General features: G+C 48.6%; 1 protein-coding gene across 1 annotated transcript; it reads right to left on the reverse strand.

Moving 5' to 3' along the window:
* Window positions 1-3,199: 3,199 nt before the first annotated feature.
* On the reverse strand, window positions 3,200-23,642 carry LOC149349050 (uncharacterized). Its single transcript, XM_089585978.1, has 6 exons — window positions 23,531-23,642; window positions 11,017-11,260; window positions 6,969-7,167; window positions 6,005-6,127; window positions 5,009-5,146; window positions 3,200-3,674 (listed from the first exon to the last, which is right to left on the reverse strand). The coding sequence occupies exons 2-6, from the start codon at window positions 11,218-11,220 to the stop codon at window positions 3,454-3,456; spliced, it is 885 nt and encodes a 294-aa protein (XP_089442104.1). The 5' UTR covers window positions 11,221-11,260; window positions 23,531-23,642; the 3' UTR covers window positions 3,200-3,453.
* Between the last annotated feature and the right edge of the window lie 253 nt (window positions 23,643-23,895).

Consider the following 23,895-nt stretch of genomic DNA (forward strand, 5'->3'; position numbering starts at 1 on the left):
AGGTCCTCCCCTTACAGCCCGCATATTCCAAGAAAAAAAAAGAATCGGGGACATTATATATATATATATATATATCCCCGCCGCCGCGGTGGCTCAGTGGCTATGGTGCTCGGCTGCTGGCCCGAAAGACGTGGGTTCGATCCCGGCCGCGGCGGCTGAATTTCTTTGGAGGAGAAATTCGAGGCCCGTGTACTGCGCGATGTCAGTGCACGTTAAAGAACCCCAGGTGGTCGAAATTTCCGGAGCCCTCCACTACGGCGTCCCTCATAGCCTTTGTCGCTTTGGGACGTTAAACCCCATAAACCAAACCATATATATATATATATATCCCCAAGAAACAGAACAGTTGGCCATCACTCCGCACGGTATTCTTCACGCGTCGTTTAAAGACAAGTGTTTCACTTACGGATGTTATGTTCATGCTCTCTCTCCATGTAACCTGTCACAATGTGTTCGTACACGGGCTATGGGATGTAACTTGTCTGTGGAAGCCGTTGTTTACGTGCGTGATGTAACTTCCGGAGCCCTCCACTACGGCGTTCCTCATAGCCGGAGTCGCTGAGTGATTCATTGCGAGGAGTTTCTCGTATCATTATTTGGTGCGCTAGTACAAAGTTAAAACAGTGTACAGCTCGTTGTAGCCTTTCCCATTGACAGTGAATTACACTTGGTACTAATGCACATGTCGTCTTAACGCCAAGGGAACAAAATATAAACAAAATGATGGGCTCATGGCTAATTTGACAGCAGGGCGTGATTATGGATTCAACGATTCATCTTTGTGCTCGAAAGCAGTGCTCTGAATTTTTTAGAGCACAGGCTCTATTTCACGAACAAAGTTGTAAAAGCCGGACCATCGCTGAAGCCTTAACCTTGAAAATATAAACAAAACTTCAGCGACTGGGATTCGAACCCGCGCAACGGCGCGAACAGATCAAATTCGCTGGCCGCCGCACGACAGTATGCTATTCCCGCCGCCAATCACACCTCGAGTCGCCGCGGTGGCTCAGTGGTTATGGTGCTCGGATGCTGACCCAAAAGACGCGGGTTCGATCCCGACCGCGGCTGCCGAATCTCAATGAAGGTGAAATCCTGGAGGCCCGTGTACTGTGCGATGTCAGTGCATGTCAAAGAACCCCGGATACTCGAAATATCCGGAGCCCTTCACTACAACGTCCCTCGTAGCCTGAGTTGCTTTGGGACGTTAAACCCCATAAATCCAAAGCAAAATGTTTGTTATATTATGCTTCCCAATAAGCACGAGTCTCAGAGTGTTGCGAAAGTGCTTAAAAGAAGACGTCTGCCTCTCCTGAACGACACCAATGCAGCCCATTTCTGTCTCCACATTGCTAGCGTTCATACAGCTGGAAAGGTGTTCCGGAACTTGTCACCTTCATTAGTGCCCAAGGAATGCGCTTTCTTGCGATGCCAACCTCGTTAAGTGCCGAATTCATTTCCATACTTTTATCGACAGAGGGCCAATGAGCTAGCAGCATTCATATCAATCCACTGCCTGTTATTCACCCGCCAAAATTTTTTGTGTTTCAAGTCTGCGTTATTGGAGGCGAGTATAAAAACACTGCCGTGTGTTACGCAGTTAGTAGAGCCACTGCTGGTCCTGCTTCATTCGCGCAGAGCCCAGATTCAGAGGTGCGACTTGTGTTCCACGTGTTAGAGGCGCAAATCTTCATCTAAAGTTGGAACTGCCTATCCCGTTGGAATCAGCTTGACAACAACAATAGGATCACCCGTGATTCAAAACTTGTTTTTCAGAATATCACTGGCGTCACGGCTACCGCGATCAGGAAGTATATTTTAGAGCTTCGAAAACTCCCCCCAAGCGGATAGAAAATGGCGCGGCTCAGTGATCCGCTAGCGAAGATAATAGGGAATAAATTGATGAGCACTCTCAGCGTTCACGTCCCCGTAGTAGCAGCGCCAAAGTTTTCTGCCTGTTCTAGCGTGAAATTCTTTCCTGCTTTTTTTTTTCTTTTTCAAACAACAGAAGAGTTTCTTGCGATGTCCCGCCGCAGACACCGGCGCTGAGTTTGAAGCTCAAAGCGCGGCAAAAAAGAACGGTGAAGTGGAAAACACAACCATAAGCTTCACAACCACTCTGTTCTTTTAGTACCAAGTTTTCCACTCATCCACGACTATAGCGGGATTGTCGTCGCCTGTTGCAGGGCAGCAACATCGACGTGTACAGCATGTTAAAGGAACGTGATATCATCTTGTATTCACTAGCCATATTTAAAAGAATATAAACAAATTCTCGTCGACTGCTGCCGACGCTTTCGAGCGCGACCTCATCACGTCGGTTCAAGCATTGACCGAATATGCCTTGCGACTACAATAATGCACGCTGAGAGCAGCAGTGTTTCAAAGTTGGCCCCTGCATTAAAACCAGAAACACGTCAATGAAGCGACAGGATAGATCGAGCTTTCCATAACTATTCATGCATCACTAGTGTTTTAACAGAGCGCTGCTGTATACCGCAACTGCCAGCCATCATTGCGCATGCGCCGGTGGCCTTGAGAGGTCACGTGCCTGTCCACCTAGCCCTCACCAGGCACTTCGGGCCCGTCTGCTCATGTGCTGTTGTAGGCTGGTGATAGCGGTGTAGGCTAGAACCAGCAGTATTCACTATGCTACAACATTTTGGGCGAGTTGGTTACCTACATTCATTATTACAGCGCAAAGACGGCACAGAAAAAGAAGGGGACACAACAGCGCTGTTGTGTCCCCTTCTTGTTCTGTGCCGTCTTTGCGCTGTAATAATGAATTCACTATGCTAATACGGCGACGTCTCTGTTGCCGTGAATGAAGAAACCCGAAACGACGGCATCACTCGACGACTAGTTAGGAAGTCAATAAGGAAGCTGTCGTGGTGTCTGTAGGGACCTGGAATCTGAACACCATCAGTCGAGCCCCGACGCGAACAGATAGCAGAGATTCTACCGGAGGACGGAAATTGAGTCTCCATCGTTAGCTACGCCGGTGCGGTTCGTTTTGCCTCGCAGGCATTCCAAATCTCTCGCACATGAGAGGGACTCAGAACTTCACCCCTCCGAGGCTCAGGGTTTCAGGGGTGCTACGAGAACCCCCCCCCCCCCCCCCTAACCTTCCCCGCCCTCATTGGCTTAGTAGCGAAGTTGGTGAGCTGTATATGTTCCCCAAAGGCTGTATGTAACCAACGCTTTTATCGCGTTCGCTATTCCTGGTATCTGCACTGCACCCGTTTCACTAATCCCGCCATTGCAGAGGCATGCCTCCTTGAGCTTTCTTCAGAGTGAAGCAGAAGATGCTGTGTCATACGACGTCCTGAGCGAGCGTGTACCCAGCCGAACAATCCCATGGGTGGACTTCAGCAGTCTCCTTTCTTCTTGCGGGCACAGACATCACCGTCTCTGCTGCGGCGCCACATAGGGGCGTCTCGGGAGAAGAGGAGGCCCTCAGAAGCGCATGATGCGGGCCAGGATGAGCCAGAAGACGCTGGTGAAGAGGCAGAGAGCGATGCCGAGCCAGGAGAGCGAGGCGGCCCAGTCGCGGGCGAAGCGTCGGCAGCGCAGGAACTCGGAGGGCAGGGACCGGTCGAAGTCGGTGCCCGTGAGCACGCCCTGGGGCACGGTCCGCTTGAAGTGCATGAAGCAGCTGGTGAACACGGCGAACACGGCTGCGCCAAGGAAAAGCATGCGCGGAACAGACTGTGAGTGACTTTTCCTCCGGCCTCCGCTTGGTGTCCTGTACGAAAAATCTTGCGTGAAAGACTAACTGCATCTCAAATTAGCAGCGTTTCCTTGCCATCCGTGTTAACTTTCAACGTAAGACAGGAAAAAGCGTAATGAAAAGTCTGCAAAAGCAACATGAAGAACCCAAACGTGTGCCTATTTCTGCGCAACTTTTTGTATATTCATTTAGATCTTCGTAGAGCGACAGGTGAAGCTGACAACTTTCTCCGTTTCAACTTCGGCTGGCTAAGATAATCAAACGCAACCGCTACCTCGCAGAGAAGTTTCACGCTGCGTGTCACCGTCTTGCGTCATAATTACACTCACTGAAGTGAAATTTTGGAGCTCTCGGAATACGGGCGTATTGCGAGAATTGCACCAAATGGAGTAGCCTACGAACACAAGCGTCTCAGAGTGTCCAATTAAAGTACGCGCGCTAGCTGCAGTGGCTCGAAAGTTTATCAATTGATTTTGCTTCATTAGGAGATTCAGGATGGCAATTATCCTCTTATTTTGGTTAGTCCTGGTCACCTAATCTACGCGTGAAAGTGGCATTTATGCACAGACAAGCGCAAAACTGGAATGGCCACGTCAATGAAGGCAGAACGTTGCATCAAGGCACCAAAGGAAGAACTGCATGCAAGACTGTCTGGCGAAGCGCGCCTGTCGTCGAGATAAGCACAGGGCACCCTTCATAATATACTGGCCTGCTCAAAATTTGCGTCAGAAACGGATTTTCCCCTTCACACACACACACACACACACACACACACACACACACACACACACACACACACACACACACACACACACACACACACACACACACACACACACACACACGCACGCACGCACGCACGCACGCACGCACGCACACACACACACACACACACACACACACACACGAGCGCGCGCGCGCGCGCACGCACGCACGCACGCACGCATGCACACAAAAAATGCACCACCACCGCTCGCGTGCACTCTCCACTTTTACGCACGCCTGTACTTCTCATCGTCTGCTTTGAAATAAACCATGAAATGACCATCATCATCATCAGCCTGACAACGCCCACTGCAGGGCAAAGGCCTCTCCCATGTCTCTCCAATTAACCCTGCCCTATGCCAACTGCGGTCATCTTAACCCCGCACACTTCATAATCTCATCCGCCTGCCTAAATTTCTGCCGACTGAACTGTTGCGCAAGGCATACGCGCAGTCTTGCCACTCGCACCTCACGAACGTGTAAAGCTGTGCGAGGCTTCGCGCAATGTGTGCTCACCGGCGAGTATGAACATGACCCCCGTGACCATGACAGCGGAGAGTTGGCGCTTGCAGATGCCGAAGCCCCCGACCAGGGCGCTGGCCCCGACCAGGATCAGGCTGACCAGGGAGCACGACATGGCCAGGTTCTTCATTTCTGCGCGCCGAGACGTTACTCACCACGTGACCATAGTCACATGCTGAATAACGAATGACGAAGCTTGTCTACCATGCCCTGTTCTGGAGCTCCTTCTATCCTACAATGACTACTTTCGATCTGAAGAGCACGAATGCTGGCAATTATTAAAGGCTGTTGACTATCGCTGCTTGTCATCTTTAATTATTAAAAAAAATGAGAACAGCACTTCTATATATGTATGCGTCTAAGCTGCTTCATGTACAGTGTTGGTCGAAAGTTCCCAGGCCACAGGGTCTGGTTTTCAGCGGCATATGCTGCCACTTTATGATAACAACAAAGGTATGAAGTTTCTCAGAGATGAGAATCATGCTTCTCCCATCCTCTATAGAGGTTTTGGGTTTCGGGGGTGTCGTAGCTACCGTACTATAGCGCTCACAAGCAGACCCTGTGGCCTTGGGAACTTTTGACCGATCGTCACCTTTCCCTCGCGGAATACAGATGTGCACAGTGCGAGACAAATTCCACCAATAATTCTTGAGATCCAGCAAGTCCGGGCTTCCTGGTTGTTTGGTTTTTGCCTTTTCTTCCTCTGAAGGAATGGCACATGTCCACAACGGGAAACCTTTTTTTTTTTCACTCGAGATGTTTGCCATTAGGCATTATTAGAAAGGGAGAGAAAGTTAGAAGAAGGATTGCAAGCTTAAAAAGTGGCAAAAGTACTCGATACTCTGGTTCCGCAACTCTTTCTAGCTACTCTTCCTCGTCTTCGGTTTATGCCGGGGTTGCATTTCTGCGACACCAGCACAATTAAGCTGCAGCACTGTCATCTGCGGTTAGCGGGGGCGCATGCGTGGATGAATAGCGAGACGCAATCACTGTCAAGCCAGGGCGATCGGACGACGAGGGAGGAGACGCGCTCCTCGTCCGAGCTCGAGTAGTACGAGATGCACCCGGTCAGCGCATCCTTGGCCTCGCTGCCCAGGAAAGCAATGTCGTCCCCTGCGCCAGCGGAGGAGGAAAAACACGTTTGTCTCTGCTTGTAAAAGGAATTGTAAATTACATGCGCTGTTGCCGCAGCGCGGTTTCTCTGAAGCAGTGACTTATTTGTCTCAGAAAAATGAAAACGCGAGCAAGTAGCGCTGATGCTTCCGCATTCGGCCCCTTCGCAAGAGCACGACACAAGAGACACTTTTAGCAATAGACATTCTAAGCATACCGTGTACCGTGCTGCTGTTACCGTTACTGGAGTGCGCCGTCAGTGCGCATGCGTAGATCGCCTTAATGGCGCCAGAGGGCGCCAGATACACGGCAGCTGCGCACGCTCCTGCCGCATCTGGACCAATCAGCTCGTGCGCACTGGCGGTGGGCTGGCTCCCGGTATTCTGGTAACGGTAACACGGTATACGGTATTCTAAAGGCGTTCAATACCGTGTACCGCGTTACCGTTGCCGAAGTACCGGGAGCTCGCCCACCGCCACTGCGCACGAGCTGGTTGGTCCAGATGCGGCAGGCGCACGCGCAGCCTCTGGCACCCTCTGGCGCCCTCAAGGCTATTTGCGCATGCGCATTGACGGCACGCGGGCTCCCGGTACACCGGTACCGGCAACTCTAACACGGTATGCTAATGGTGTCCAATAATGTCGCCGTTTGTCGCATCAGGACGAGTCAACACGATCATAACAGTGCTATCGTGTCGTGCTGAGTCGACACGGTACGGACCGAGGGCTCTCGAGTCAACCTCTGCCATGCATTAGCTTCTGCGTTAGTCCCATTAGCGCCAGTTGGTGCTTGAGGAAATTGTGGCGCATTTCCCCGCGTCTTTGTTCTCGGGGTACCGTACCATCCAGCGTGGAGCATATGCGGTGCACCCCTCCGTTCAGGTTGACCAGGAAGAGCGCAGGGGAGGAAGAGCCCTTCTCCTGCTGCCCACTGCTGCTACTGCCGCCGCCGTCCGCCAGGCGGAGCACGTTGCGCGACCTCGTCATCGCCAGGCCGCGCTGCTGGGCGAGAGAGGCCACGTGGTCGGCGTCGTACAGCACCTGTAGAGTCACGAAGAAGAACGCGGATTGGTCGTCCGAGGATCGGCGCCACCATGGTGCGGAGATGGTGACAGGAGCCTGTCATTTTAAGGCGAAAGCCTTTTAATGCCTCATCATCGTCGACAGAAGGTTGTCAGCAGAAGTGTCACGCTTTTCGATTGGTTGAAATGGCTATGAAGTCAGAGTGCACGGATTCGGAGTAATGAGGTCACCCACGGATGCCTAACGCCTCCTTTAGGAGCAGACGACAACTAATAAAATAGTTGTCGTCCGCTCCGACAGGGGGCGCAAGGCGTCCGTGGGTGACCACATTACATGCCTCATTACTGCGAACAGAACCATGGATACAATCGAACTCATCGAAGCAGAGTGAGAGTCGTGCTAAAGAAGCAGTCAAAGTCGGCAGTCAAAGTGTGTAGTTGTAATGTGTAGTCAAATAAAGCACTAGTACAGCACAAACAGTCTCGCAGTCAGTGCCAAACACTGCGCCAGGAAAGGCTTTCGCCTTGCACCTTAGAGAGCCAAAGTGCCCCCTGAATTTTTCGTGGCTGCTGTTACGACCCAACATACCACGCAGATCCGCCCGGGATGGACAGGCGTAGAGAAACTGCTAGACTCAGTTGGAACAAAACAGATATAAGTCCCACAATCAGCCCAGTGATTTTCCTTGCATTAAAAATTTGAAGTCATGAATGTCGCAGCATTCAGAGGACATTTGTTTTTGAGACCCCACTTCTAACACTACGTGTGAGGACCCCACATACTGCGTGGGTCCACACGGGACAGAGAGGCATAAAGATACCGCTAGACTCAGTTTGAACAGAACAGATGTATTCAATAATTACATATTATCGTCTACATGATGAGGAGGCTGGGATGCCCGAGCTTACTTGCAGCTGCATTGGAGCCGGTATCTTCGTCAGGAGGGACGTAAGGGTTGATGAGTTGACCTTGTTCATTCGCTGAGGCTCAGCTTCTCTCCAACAGCTTGGGCGTCGGAGGACCGACTGCTCAGCAGTGTCGTCTCGGGCCGTGCTCATCTCTCTATACTGCCCCGCTTTTACTGATTCCCCGTCCATTCGGGTGGTCCTTCTTTTTTCTAAGCAGAGATACAACCCTAGCTCTAGCGTCCTATGCACATGTGAGCTCCGCCGTGCGTCCGAACTAACCGAAGCGCGGGCAATGTCTTCCGAAGTGACGACAGTTTCACGGCGTAGAACAGTATGCCCCTTTGAAAGGACCGGACGGGCTATCCGAATTATGCGGTTTTCCGAATTAACGAAGCTCTAATTGATGAGAGTTTACCGCATTGCTGCCACCGGTCATTTCAGCTCTCGAAATGCACTGGCGCCAAGACAGTTCTCACGCGGATCCCTGAAGCTAGGCGGCGCTGCCATTTATTTCTGAGCGGGGACCACGGAGCCCTTCTCCATCGGCCTTCACGTTACGAGTTTGAATCGAGTTGGGGGAGGGTAGCAACAATGATAAATTTTTAAATCCAATTTTGTGGGTAATAACTGCGTCTCCTGCTGCCGAACAAACACCAACACGGCCGGAAAGAACCACAGAATCAATTTTTACCGGGAACGAAAATTGGATGGACTGGTTGTCAGGGTCCCTTTCACAGCTGTTACAGGGGCAGTTCTGAATTTAGTTTGTGAAAAGAGAGAGGAGGAAAGCACTGAGAGAAATAACATTTCAAGAACAGCTAGAGCGCCACTTCACCGCTGATGAGAGTGTGTCCGTAAAAGCGACTACAACGTAAGATATTTATTATAAAAAATTAAGGAGCCAACATCTCCTCTAATCTTGTCAGGGTAGTTAGCGGTAATGGATAAACTATAAAGCACATTTATTTTAGGTTGTTCGTCGCCATGGATAATTAAAATCACGGTTTCAAAACAAACGCTAATACGACAGCAAACCCACAATTGTTTAGACGGGTACGTGGTGTTCCGCACTGAGGTTTAAAACAAGTTCTGATGCCGTGCGTAATTTCGCATCGTTTAATTCGATGTAAATATATGCGTCTTCGGTTTGTAGATATTTTTGTCGTGATAGGCGGCTATTGTTTGTTACTCACGTAGTCATTTTTCTCCAGTCTAAGGTTTAAAAGTACAAAAGGTGGTTTCTATTTTGCCGAATTACAATGTTCGGAGAATTATCGGCTCCGCTCGTGTCGTAACTATTATGCTATGCACAAAATTCTCCCCATGTTGTCAGGATCACATGGCCGCCTCGTCAGACCCTCTCTCGGCCTTTCGCTGTGAACCTGTGCCAATTTTGCACAAACCTGATAAAATAAATAGCGAAAAGAAGTAACTGCACAAAATATATAATTCAGTGTTTGTCCACTGGGACGAAGCTTTCCTCGTTGCCTAACACCAAGGCACTAGTAACTTTGTGGTGCGCACTCGTTTCTAATGCAAATTCACCGGTGCTTCCAGCCACGCGTATTGATGAGATGGTCTACTCACTGCTTGCGTAATTCCCAGAGAGAGATCGTAGCAGCATATTTTTATCCTAGAGCCCCCCCCCCCCCCCCTCTTCCTTTCTACTCCCTAGATCGCAACATCCGCTGTTGGCCATTTATGGGCTCCGATTTCCATAGCAGCAGTACGCTGCGCGATGTATACCTTGGCAGCCGGGATTTTAGTGCGTATAGTGCCGCTCTCGAGCCAAAAGCAAGTGCGGATCACTTCTCGACCCCTACACGACGCTCAAAGCCTTTAGTGTCGCTCAGGGTCGTTCCACTGCCTAGACAACGGGATGACTCAAGGTATTTCTACAGCGCAAAATACACAACACGAAAAACTAAGACAAGCGCTTGTACTGCTTTATGCTGTTCGCGCAGTCCTATTCCAGCGTTGCAGTGCACGAGCATCACCATGCAGCAATGCAGTATAACCCCTTCGGGCGCCTCTCTTTATTTCGATTCAAAACGAACCCCCCCCCCCTCCCCCCCACCACCCCTTCCTAATGATAAGTTGAGTATCTATAGGTCTCTGAAAAGCCATTTCATTATTTTTCCTAAGCAAAACGCCAACGGATAATTCTTTTACAGGCATGTACAAAATTTCATACGAAGCACTACAATGATGTTATCTGTTCGGCTGTTCTTACTGTCGCCAGCGGGGAGTTTTCACCCACGAATTTTCTGTACGCGACGGAAAGTGAAGTGATGAACAGAAAAAATTTGAGGACACTTTGGCAACTAAAGTGTTGAGAGGCGAAAACCTTTTTGGCATGATGCTTTTGCGAATGATTGCGATTAATTACATTTAATTCACAATTACTCCACACGAACCACATAACTCCATCTACACACTCTTCTAAACATTCGAATTTTGCGCCACACGTTGACTGCGCCACACTTCCGGTCACATGGCACTGCACTTCCTGTGATTCAAATTTCGCGCCACTACCGCCCCGATTACGGAAACTTTTGGTCGGTGTTTTTACTATAATTAATTAACTAATTATTCTACAGTCATAAAACTTGGCTTCTAGGTTCATTTTTTTCCCTCCTCTATCTGAAGCAACCATTGGTTTTCCTCTATCTTGTTTAGTTCCCGAGTCAAACGCGTGTGACCCGCTTTGTTAACAGACGGACGACATGATGTAAAAATAACGCACAAAGAACACAAGGGACGGAAAGCAAACGACGCAGACAAGCGCTAACTCGCAACTGAGGTTTATTGCTGACACGCGCAATATAAGGTAGTCACTTTAAAAACATAAAAACAAAAACAACCTGAGGACAGACGACAGTATGAGCCATTAAAGGCTTTCGCCTTAAAAGGGAAGAAAGCGAGCAGAGAGGGGGATAGGAGAAGGTTTCCTCCTCACCAATTCCCAGTGGTCACTGAGGAAGGCGAGCAGCAGGCACAGTGCCGATCCCAGGCTAAGCAGCAGGGTGGCACCCAGGTAGAAAGAAGTGGCGTCGCAGCCACCGCCATGCTGCTGCTGGTGGTGATGCGTGGTGGTGGTGGTCCCGGACGGCACGTGATGGTTGCCGGGACCCCCCGCCGAGATGCTGCCACGAGGCTCCATGGTTGCTGCCCCGATGGCGCCCACCCGCTGACGTCACCTCCTGGAAACAACAGCGTGCCACTACTGCTTACAAACAATTTTTTAGACCATCTATAGACTGTCCATAGACTTCTGTCTATAAATTCTATAGACTCTCAATAGACAAATGTTATAGGCAGTCTATGGACAATCTATAGATTTATGGCCATATACTTTCAATAGAACGCCGCCGCGGTGGCTCAGTGTTTGTGGCGCTCAGCTGCTGGCCCGTAAGACGCGGGTTCGATAATGGTCGCGGCGGTCGAATTTCGATGGAGGCTGAATTATAGAGGCCCGTGTACAGTGCGATGTCAGTGGAAGGTAAAGAACCCCAGGCAGTCGAAATTTCCGGAGCCCTTCACTACGGCGCCCCTCACAGCCTGAGTCGCTTTGGTACGTTAAACCCTAATAGACTCTCTATAGACAAATTCTAGAGAGCAGTCTATAGGCAATACAAATGCTACGGACAGTCTATAGACAGTCCATAGATTTATGGCCATACACTTTCAATAGAACGCCGCCGCGGTGGCTCAGTGGTTGTGGTGCTCGGCTGCTGGCCCGAAAGACGCGGGCTCGATCTCTGCCGCGGCGGTCGAGTTTCGATGGAGACTGAAATTGTAAAGGCCCGTGTACTGTGCGATGTCAGTGCACATTAAAGAACCCCAGGTGGTCGAAATTTCCGGAGCCCTTCACTACGGCGTCCCTCATAGTCTGAGTCCCTTTGGGACGTTAAACCCCCATAAAGCGTAAACCATTAAACTTTCAATAGACAGTCTACATACTATGAATAGACAAAAAGAAATATCTATAGGAAGGCAATAGAGTCTATAAGAAGTCTACAGAATGTCTATAGACCATTTTTATAAGAAATTTTGCATGGATCCCCGTGTGTACACCACCGATTGAATAACTTACGGGGCCCATCTTCCGAAAATAAATGCACGTTCTTCGAAGCCTAAGGGCTCACCTCGAAACTGGAAGGCGCAGTTTACGCCTGCACTACGCCTCTGAACTTCGAGGTGCACGCATACACTTCGAAGAAACTGTATTTATTTGGGAGACATGGGCTCGGTAAGTTATTCCATTGTTAATCGCGAGTTAATCGCCAAATTGCCTTGACAATGGAAAAAAGTCCCGATTCCTTGCTGCATCTTGCACAGAAACAAATGCAGCAGGCGAGGCGTTACACGTTCAGCTGTGCGCTCTGCTGTCACATTGTTGTCACACTGATGTCACACGTACGATAACCGAAGCATATCGCTAAATTTAGACAGTCGACACTACGAACGTCCTTTCCAAACGTCACGTCCGACATGGTGTTCGGGGTCTGTTTGTGCAGTCTAAGAACACTCTGAGGTAAACTTCCATGCTTGCTATCGCATTCAGCTAAAAAAAAAACGTGCAGTCTGTCTCGTCATCGCGAGTAGGTGTATGCATGAGATGCATTGCACGAAAGGGCGTAGCACCGCTCCTAGCGTCAATTGGCTGGGCTGGCCTGCACACGTCTTCAAACAAGGGCCGCTGAAAGCCACTGTCTCTTTGGAAACTTGCCAGCGCATATAACAAAGTAGAGGTCAAGCAGTGCGCACTCATTGCATAATATGGGAGAGGTGTCACGTGTGATGACAGTGCAACACTGCGATCGATTCACCCGCGTCAGCCCAGCTACTCGAAACGCGAGAGACGGGAATGAGGAAAAAAATTGCGTGGACACTTTGGCAACTAAAGTGTTGAGAGGCGAAAGCTGAGAACACTATGCCATGACGACTTCCGGTGGATGTGACGTCACACCGTTCCCGTGGATATATCGACGTCCGTGCTATTTCGACATTTTGCCTGTAATTAATTAACTAATCAACCTACAGTCATCAAACTTGGTTTCTAGGTTCACTTTTTCCTCTTCTATCTGGATCAACCATTGTTTTTCTTCTATCTTTTTTAGTTTCTGAGTTAAACGTGTGTGACAAGCTTTGTTAACGGACGACAGTATGAGCCATTAAAGGCTTTCGCATTGATAACATTTGGCAAAAACAACGTCGGGGCAGAGGGGGCGGCGGTAAAAATGTTGTTCCACCCACTGACCTCCAGGTTAAAGTTGGAAGTCATCGGCATGTATCCTGTGCCGTGTCTTTCCCTGTCTCTGTTGCGCTGCTCACTATGCAGTCACGTCGAACCAACTGGCTGCAAGCCTATACCATAGTGAGTCTTTCCAACTGAGAACTAAAATGGCCTCAGCCTGAGCCGTGTCTCCGTCGAAGCGAAGTGGCAGTCGGAGGTCGGTCACACTGATTACAGGAATAGCAGGGGTCAGCTGCGCACAGAGAAGACAAAAAAGAAAGGAGTGTCTTCGGGGGAAGGGGGGAAGAACGGCCGCGTTTGTGCAATCACGCCCGTCCACGCCGCCGCCGTCACCACAAAACCCTGCGCACGGGCGCACGCGTGTCTTATCGATTGGCCGACGGTGCCACGCTCGCTAGTGCTCCCCCTCTCTCCCCCAACGAACTGGCCACGACCTTCGCGGTGCAGTGGGCCGGCCGTCACCCAGGGAGGATGTCCTATTTTACTGCCAGTGTTGCAGCAGCCAGCTCGCGATCTAGTTTACAAGCTATAGGGACAGATGCATCTCGCTCAACTTTTAACCACAAAAAAACTGCCGCTCTCTTTCGCGTTCCCTGAAAGCGTTCTAAATGCTTCCTGTAGAAGAGGCGTGCTTTGTAATGTACAGTCTTTGTCAAAAGTATACAGCCCAAGGGGTCTGCATCTGAGCGCTGCAGAGTGGCTCCTTTTGCATATTCAACGAACCTAATCTCCCGAAGGCAGGAGGAACTTAAAACCTCAACCCTACGAACCTCAGGATTGTCAGATATACTTAAGAGCACCACTACACGGCTTGGAAGCAAACCCCTTGGACTGTATATTTTTGACAAAGACTGAACATATAAAACACTGACCAGACGACAACTCGTCACGTGTAGACAACTACAGACAGGGATCCTCCCCAACCCAAACTGCAAACTTAAATTACTAAATAAGGATATCAATCCCTCCTGACGCTTTTGTGATGAGGAAGATAACTTCGACCATATGATCTGGGCGCGCAGAGTCCGTAAGCCTCCCTCTGAACTGTTGCCTGATCCCTCTAAAGAAGTTTGGAATAAGCTAAGGTCCAGCGATGACCCCGACGTTCAGTCAAAGGCCGTTGAATGGGCCGGCGTCGCCAAAGGTCTCCACGGCCTGCGGCACGCTAGCTAACTTTCCTCAGTCCCTACGGTTATGCTCAATAATGCAATAATGTTTTGTCAGCCTCAAGGGAGGCGTACCTTTGAAGGAGACTTTAAGGGTGGGAATTAGGGTAGAATATAGAACCGCCCTGAAGAAACACGAGAATGTACAGTCTTTGTCAAAAATATAAGGCCCAAAGGCTTTGCTTCCAAACCGTGTAACGGGGCTCTTAAGCACATTTGACAGTCCTAAGCATTTCAGGTTTGAGGACTGAAATCCCTCCCGCCTTCGCGACATTAGAGTCCCTGAGTGTACGCAAGAGGAGCCGCGCTGCAGGGCCCAGAAGCAGGGCCGTACACTTTTGACAAAGACTGTACATGTGTACGAAAACGGAGGCGTTCGCAAAGAAATACAGCTATTCTACAGAGGCTGCCATCCCATTCTCCGTCTTCCAGTCCTACCTACACTCTAAACACGAATACATCACCTGTATGGGAGTAAAAAGGGAATGAGCTGTCTTCTAGAACACTCCTCTATTTAAAAGGAATTGTGCTAGGGGATACCTTGCTTCCTTTTAACTCTTTTCTGCTTAGAGTGTATAGAGAACACCATTCCATCGTGGCTGCACTGGACACAAGAAAAGTGCCGAGTTTGGTCCCTACAGGTGATTCGTATATCAAATTTGACAACGTGGACGGATTGGCGCTGCTGCATGCGAGACCTTTTAATCATGGAGCATATCCCTCAGCCCCGTTAGAACTGAACAAGACAAGGGTCTTGGGGTTTAGGAACAACAGAGATATTTTGCAGAGAATATAGAGAAGGGTAGAAATTACGAGGACAGCCTTGTTGGCTCCTTCACCGGTTTCTCTTCACACGAAGTCGCAGTTCTTTGTTCATTATCACACACATGTCAATTATAACAGCACAGTTTCCACATTCTTGTCTTTGAACTCTTCCACACTGCAGCTTACGCTCACTAATTAACATGTCTCTAGTTTACTCCACTAATTACCACATTACTAAAATTCGAATTGAGCCAGCACCACGCACACACATCCCATCACCCCCCCCCCCCCTCCCCGCCTTGTACTTCAGTGAAGTCCGCGCCCCTTCGTGGCCTACAATTCTATACGCACCTGAGTCGATAAGGTGTACTGGAGGAAGTGACACATTTGAATAATTTATAGTGGGACCCAGGTGTGTAACGAAAGGGGGGACCGAGGAGGCCCACGCCCCCCCTCCCCAAACTCGAGCTTAACCCCTCCTTCCACCAGTCCTCAAGAATTTTCTCGTCAAGCACGCGCCCCCTTCCCCCCCCCCCTTCCCCCCCCCTTCCCCCCTCCCCCCCCCCCCTCTTCTGGAGTACAATAAATTGCCTTGAGCCCCTCCAAAAAAAATTATTGGCCTGATTCGCACAACAACGCAGAGACAGGCAAGTAGCGCGCTTTTCTTGTACGGAGCGGGGAAATGACATCCTGAAACGAGTAGGGATCACACCCTATCCAGCTGACACCTGTTAGTCAAGGCCCTGTGATACGTCACAACATCGCGTTTCAAAACATATGGAAAAACATGACGCCGCACCTATATGACGGTTGACATCGAGCACTAGGAAAGCATCAGTGGAGAGACAGGGGATGTCTAACTATATACACGGACACCACATGCTCCACATGGGGTCATACGCGTACGCAATATATGCACTCGTACACTACACCGATCACCCACACAGCTGGGCCATTATCCAACCCTCCTCTACAAACTAACGCGATAATATATGCCATACAGGAAGCGTCTCTACTCACTAAATGCCAGACAACGAACATCAAAGTCCATATCGACTCCAGCAAATTAATTTGAAATATACAACGCCGACTGGTGAACATTCACCGATCGGATTTTCAAATAGAATCCTGTAACCGCAATCCGAACATTACAATCACCATGCGATGGATACCGGGTCGTGCTGGGATCGAGGAAAATGAGTTGCCTCATCAACGTGCCCGCGAAATCAACAACCGGGAGCCCTCAATCCCCTGGACAAAACCAACGACAGCGGAAGGCGCCGCAACAGACAAAGAGAACATAGCTGAACACTACGTCTTGTGGAAACATTGGCAAGATCCCTGAATCTTCCCCATTCCTTGTTCACTTTGTGTTCCCAACACCATTCGTCTCTCAACCCTGAAAAAGCACACATCCTTCACAAAGTTCCAATTTACATCTTCACCACACTAATGCTCTGTAATTTCAGATGGCGTGATACCGCTCACTGTTCCAACTGTCCAGAGATCAGGGCAGACACATAACATAACACATTCTCTACTCATTTAACGTTGCAATTACCTCTCCTTATTTTCATTACCCTCCCGCTCCTTTCCGGAGTGCTTGGCTTCACTCGGGTGAAGCCAAGCTTCACTGGACCTTAGAGCCGGCCTGAAATTTTTGTCTTCCTTCTCCGCTGAAAGCTTCTATAACTTGAAATTAAATAGAATGAGTATGTATATACGCGTATGCAATTAAAAACCATTGGGGTTTCCTCCTATAGTCGGATATAACTAAGAACGAAGCGGCAGCTGACTTTCAAAGAAAGTCCGAGAGCCAATAGCGTCTGGCGATTGTCATGACCCCACGGTTAATCCGATTGAAACTTGTAAACCCGCTTTCATGTGCCACTCCCTGGGATCTCTCTCTATCAAGTCGAAAGGGGTTACTCATGGCGTCAAGAGAATTGGTCGGCACCTTTGGCTGGAGCTGGCTTTTTTGAATGAACATCTACGGCATCGTTCTTCAGTTGTATTCGACCTACAGGGTTAGAAGCGGCGATTGTGCGCTGAGGGCTAGAGTGAGACTGGAGACGAAAACAAGAGTCTATAGAATTTTGCCATTTCCTGACAAGTTTTTAGTACCCCATGACGGGGGTTCTAACCCAGCAAGGCCCCCACGGCCACGATTTAGCACCATGGCCGTGTGTGGATAGTCACCCATTCAAGACCTGTGCCTGCGGCAGTCGCATTTCGTTGCTGGTTGTGCTCGTTACAGAGTCATATCTGATTGAAATTGATCAGGAGCTCCACGCACTCGTATATCAGATTGTTCACTCGGTATCAAGAGGCAAAAGGGCAACACGCATGCCGCTGCTGGCGGCAGGTGTTCCCCCCTTATTGAATTACCGTCAGGCTGGAATGAAAGGCGAACGCTGCCTACACGAACAGAATGCAATGTTTCCGCTTCTGATGTTACGCTGCCGTGAAAAGCTATAGCAGCATTCTGCTTCCTGCGTTCACGGTCCCGCGAAATGTGTAGTCTTGGTTACAGCTATCGACAACAGCAAAGAAAGCATGGTCCATAAACTTCTGTAGACTTTCTCTTTAAAGACCAAAAGCCCTTGAAAGTATGGAAAAAATGGTTCTTTTCGTCTCTCAGAAGTTCTTAGCTTGACGGGTGCCTTGAGTGCTCCACTACACGGCTGAAAAGCAAAGTCTGTGGCGTTAATAGTCTTGAAGCGTGTGTGTGTGTGAGTGTGTGTGTGGGGGGGGGGGGGGTGAGGTTACAGTAATCAACTAATAAAATTCGACCTCACGCATGATGCGCCTCTTTCTTTTTTAACTGTGGCCAAGATGGTGACCTCCGTACCTACGAAGGCACCGCGGGTGAAAGAGGGCAGAAAAAATGAGAATGAGAGTAGTGTCGACCCATTAATGTGAGCGTTGGTGCAGTCGGCCACGACGAGGGGAGACAGAGTGAGTAGAAGCGAGGAATCAAACGCGAAGGTAAGAGATGGAAGGACAGTATAAAGGAGATTAGGAGTCAGGGAGTTTCGTGGATGTTTATAGCGAATGCGGTAAGAACCACAATATTTTTTTTATGAAATTTGAAAAAAAAAATTACCAGACGTTTACACTTGCGATGATCGAATTTGAATGACAGGTGCGGTGGTGCGCAATACCCATGTCAGTCACACCATTTAGTAATTCCGGGTAGGCGTGCCTTTTGCTGCTCCTGCGTCTACGGATCAACCAGTTATTCGGATTCTGGCCAACCTGCACGGCGCGTTGTCATTGCACCATGTGTGACGTCACTCCATTCTGACCAGTCAGCGCGATGCGTTCGGCTTACGCGTTACGCCGACACCGACACCGCTGAAACGGGAAACATGATCTTAACAGTTCTCGCTGTAAAATGAAGAAAAAGGAGAGGAAGGACGCTTGGTCAACAGATCAGAGCCGTGCGAATAACACGCCAATGCGCTGCCTTTGAATCGGAACCGCCAGTAAATGTGGGGCGCGGTAATGGCATTAGCCCAGACAGTCGCGCTCCACACGAGACCACTCCCCAGTTTCTTTTGGCGACAACAGGCGGCATATCTATGCCGTATCTCCACTGAATACTGTAAACTGCGCAGAACAACGGCGCCTGATAAGTAGTGTCGCCTGTCGTACAATCTCTTTGTTTTGTGCCATTGCTGTTTTCGTGCTCTCTCCTGGACAGGACAACATTATTTAATGTGAGATCACACAGAAAGCAGGTGACTTAGACCCTGCCAGCACAACCGATGTCGGGCTCCACTAATATCATTCCACGCCTACAACGTTCTATAGCTTGGGACCGTCGACCCTTTTACCTTCGAATTATAGTTCTTGCGGTCGTCGGTGTCGGTATGTCGTCTGTGAACCGCAGTCGCCAAGCTATCGGCAGGTTTACAGTAACCGTGAGTATTGAGTAAAACTGTCTAGCTTCAGCACTGGCGGACAGCCAAACGGCAAATACGGTATAACGCGTTGCCGTCTTTACCGTTTCCAGCTTTGCCCAGGCCAGATTTGCAGTACAGACGCACATGCCGTATAGTAACCGTGCGTACCGTACAGCAGAGCTAGAACTCTCTAATGTGAATAAAGAACTAATACGGTCCCCTAAACGTCAATTCTTTTTCGTTTTTCTTAATCTGGCAAGCGTTTGTTTACTAGCTGTTATGTACCTCCCTCGCCAGACGTGACTCCTTCAAATGCTCAGCTATCTAGCGCACGCTCACCCAACTGCATACCCTCCAGAAGAGCTACCCATCCCCAACACGCCTACCAATCATCAATAAAACTACCCACCACCCTCCACAAGGTCCAACCCAATAGAAGCCCATGCGGAACTACCGCGAGAAAGCTACGGCGGAGTCCAATTGACAATCGCAGAGGGAAAGCCACTGCCCTTGAAAGGTACCACTCATCATGCAGCCACTTCCCCACACCACTCTTCTAGCTAGGGGGCTGTCCACCTTCACCCTCCAGGCAAATTCTGTCGCGTGTGCGAAGCCTCGGCTTTGAGTGGAAGCATTCATTACAGCAAAAGGATCAAACCAATCATTGTGGATAAATCCAACTGTTTTCTTTTTTTTTTCCGAATTGTCGCTTATGATGTCTGGTCGTCCTGTAATTTTTTTTTATTGTTTCTCGTTTGTGACCCAAATCCTCTCTTACAGGGCCACAGTCCGTGAACTGCTGTTCTGAAGAATATCGCACGTAGTTGTTAAAGTTGGCTGGATAATGGAAAAACATCTTCTTTCCTGCTATCTTTTCGAAACCTTTGCTTCCTTAGGCTGCCCCTGATAGGGCAAAGCCTGCACATCTATAATCAGACCTAAACTCGAATACGCATGCACCGTCTCGGACCCTTGCAGGAAACATAACATCTAGCCGTTGGAAATGATCCAGAGAAAACCTGTTCGATTGGTCTTTAACAAAGTATAGTCTATAGACACCGCAAGCACGAAGAAAATTTCAAGATTAAGGTACCTCTACTTCCTAAAAAATAGCAATCTCTTCATGAGCCCTAATCCGTTTATCAAACCCATCACAATGCGACTAACTAGACATCGTCACGCGAAATCACTGATATCATACAGAGCTAGAAACATTTGTTCTTTTATACTCATTTTTTCCACGCACAGACAGAAAGAAGAGGCGAAGAACAAACACATTCTTCCGCACGTCTACTCGGTTTAACTACGTTAAAATCCCTACCCCTTTTTTCCTTATTTTATCAACTTTTATGAAAATGAAAGCAGCATGTCCTGCTGCAACATTCAACTGGTATAGTCACTACTGAGCCAAAGCTACAGTGGAAAGTGGCGAATCAAACAGTGACACGAGAGTTTTCCTTAGTCTCGCTTTCTACAATAAACGGATTTGTCGCTTTGACTGAAGCCGTGCGTATAATAGTCGAACTGAAGAAGCTGTGAACACGTGGGCAAAAACTGTAGCATTTGCAGCGACAGAGTTTAGGGCTTGTCGGTCTCGCTAAGGATTGCAAATGCGCTCAGAAGACAACGACGCAGAAAGACGGACACGCAGTGCAAGCTTGTGCGTTCGTCTTTCTGCGTAGTTGCCATTTGAGCACTTTTGCAATCCTCTGATCGTTAGCACCATGTTCCCGAGAGTATGACCTTTCGGTGAGGTGGTCAGAGCTAACCGCGACTGCGACCACGCGCCTGTATGCGTAGCCACCGCTACTACTACACTGCAGCTACAACCGCTAATCAATTTGGTGTTATTTTCTGCACCAAATAAAAATGTGCCGGGGAGTGAGGCTTGCAGCAGAGGCCCTTGGAGTAATTTCTGTAGGAATTAGTGAAGGTGTTAAATACGACAAGGTATAAATACGACCCTTAGTTTTCGGGTCTTATTTTTTCGGGAATCCGGGGAGTGAAAGTCGGGCGTTATTTCTGGGCTCGAAATTGGGAGCAAATACAGTTATTAAGCAATTAGTTCAATAAGTCGGGGGTTTTTTCGGATGTATTCTGCAGCAAGACATTATACAATAAGCGCTTGTTCCTTTTTTTCCTTACTGCAAAACATAGTCTATATTTGCTCATTATGTATATGAAAATTGTAAGTACTAGAAAAATTTTACTGAACCAGATATATTTCCTCTTTTTTCGCACCTATTGCAATAACTTGGCCGGGTGTTTGAGTACCTTGAGTGCAGCACTTCGAAGTCCATGCAAGATCATCACGGCGAAAGCATATCTGCATCAGAGGGACACTTTATATACGCATCACAGCCTTCGAAGAAGATATCGTAAGTGTATATGCAGCGCTTGATACATTGATGCCAATGAGACGTCTGCTCGGCATCCGTGTTTTTGCCTCTCGCTTCTAAAACACACTTTGCTAGCTCGTCGTCAAAAGAAGATCAGTTTTAAATATAAAGAGTTCGAAGAGGTTTAGTGATAATCAGTTATGACTGTAAGTATCCCTCTGGAATAAGCGTAAAATATCCGCTGATTATCTTGAGCTGTCTGCAGCTTTGTGCGCTGCAGAACTACTTTCTCTAGAAGGCGCATTTTTGCGGGTGAAGATCACGGTTTGAACCGAATTTTAAAAGTCTGTTCGCGGTTCAAGGGTCTGGCAAAATCGAGAGTTACTCGATAACGAAGCGCCTATAGGTATACACAGGTCGAGTGCTGACATAGAGTGTGGGCTAGAGAGTGGACTGAGTGCGACAACAGCAAAAGGGTAACCCCAAAGCTAATCCGTTTCTCGCCAGTCATATTAGATGGTAAGCGGTGCAGGTGTGCCCCTGACACCGCATCTAGTTAATATAGTCAAATATCAGCAGCATAAGGATACTAAACTTACGGCTTATAAGATGCTCGTACGCCCGATAATGGAATATGCGTGTGAGGTGTGGGATCCCTACACTCAAACACTTGCAGCTGAACTGGAGCGAGTGCAGCGACGTGCACTTCGCTTTATCTATTCTCGCTTCCGAAGACAAGATCAGGTAACCCCACTTTACACTTTAGCGAACTTGCGCCCTCTTCAATGTCGCCGGAAACAAAAGAGACTCATTCTTTTCTATAAGATTATGAACAACATGGTACATATCGATAAGCAGCAATACATAAGCGAAACTACTTCACGTATCACTCGGGGTAAACATTGCAGACACGTAAAAGAACAAAAGTTTTCTAAGCACTGCTACAAGCATTCCTTCTTCCTGTCCACAGCGAGAGAATGGAACAGACTGCCTGAGAATGTGGTGCTCGCATCGGGTGTGGATGTGTTCTCTGCTGGAGTCCGTGATTGGTTGGTATAGTGCCTGATATAAAGCGCCTTGCATTTGTGTTGGGCATGGTGTTTTCACATTGTTTACTGTTTCGTTGCAGCGATATTTTTGCGCATTTTTATTTGTTGCTTAGAGGTCAGTTCCATTTTTTATATGTTAAAACTTGGCACCGACTGGATGGTGCTGGTGTTTTGTTTGTCGTGTTCCGCCTTTGTAATCTGTACCTTGTATCACTCCTATCTTGGTCCTGACCGGACTGATAGTATCTCTAATAAATAAATAAATAAATAAATAAATAAATAAATAAATAAATAAATAAATAAATAAATAAATAAATAAATAAATAAATAACGTATTGCGTGCCTAAGGTAGTAGGAACGAATACCGGAGCCGGCAGCCACATTTCGATGTCGGCGAAGTACAGAAACGACCATCTGCTGTACGATGACACTGAACTTTAAAGAACCCCAGGCGGTTAAAATCAATCCAGGGCCCTCCACTACGGCGTCTCCCGAAGCATATGTGCAGGTTTGGGACCTTAACCCCACCACGACTGGCTCCACACACCACGAAGTCTTGAGTAGTGGCGAGTCATATTAGAAGAAGACATGTTACGTTTTGAAAACTTAAGTTGCGTACTATGAGCCGCGTACAAGACTACCTACACCAAGAGACATGACACAAGAAAAAAGAAAGGAAATTTAAAAGCAGACAGAAAACACCTCTCCTGCTATACAGATCAACAATGCGGATCATAAATCCCCATCGAGGACAAGACAAGGAGCGATTCATGTCAGCATATCTTAGGGCTACACACGACGCACAAACAGCCGGCGAACATGTCTGTCCCAGTGACGTCGAGGGAGAGGCTGCTACAGAACGTCCCGTATCGGGAAAAACGGGACGCGTGTCAAGACAGCGGTGAGCAGTCTCACGTACAGAGCACTGCGGCTGCGGAGATTTGCGAGCGATCAAACGGGAAGAATAGCGAGCAGAGACTTCTCACCTCATGGCGCACATCAGGACCGTCTTGTGCAAGGAAATGATCTTTCCAAGCCGCATTTGCCGCAGAGACGCGGGCGCGAGCAACTTCTCGTCCCAAGCAAACAAGAAGCGAAAGCTGCGTCGGACGAGACACGCAGCGTCTCTTGTGCCCCTAGCGACGAGCGCGTTAAACAAAACCGCGCCGCTGTCGCACCACTCCTACAGTTAATCAATAACAGAGCAGCAAAACTGCGGTTCAAAAACTAACACATTTTACAGCCAATTTTTAGCTTTAAGCGTTAACAGCGCCACTTTTTAACAATATTACTACTTATTTTACCATATTGCAACATGCAAATAAGTTGAAAATGTATTACACAAGTACCT

Source organism: Amblyomma mixtum, chromosome 4 (genome assembly GCF_055824585.1).
Source record: "Amblyomma mixtum isolate Tamu chromosome 4, ASM5582458v1, whole genome shotgun sequence".
Taxonomy (NCBI): domain Eukaryota; kingdom Metazoa; phylum Arthropoda; class Arachnida; order Ixodida; family Ixodidae; genus Amblyomma; species Amblyomma mixtum.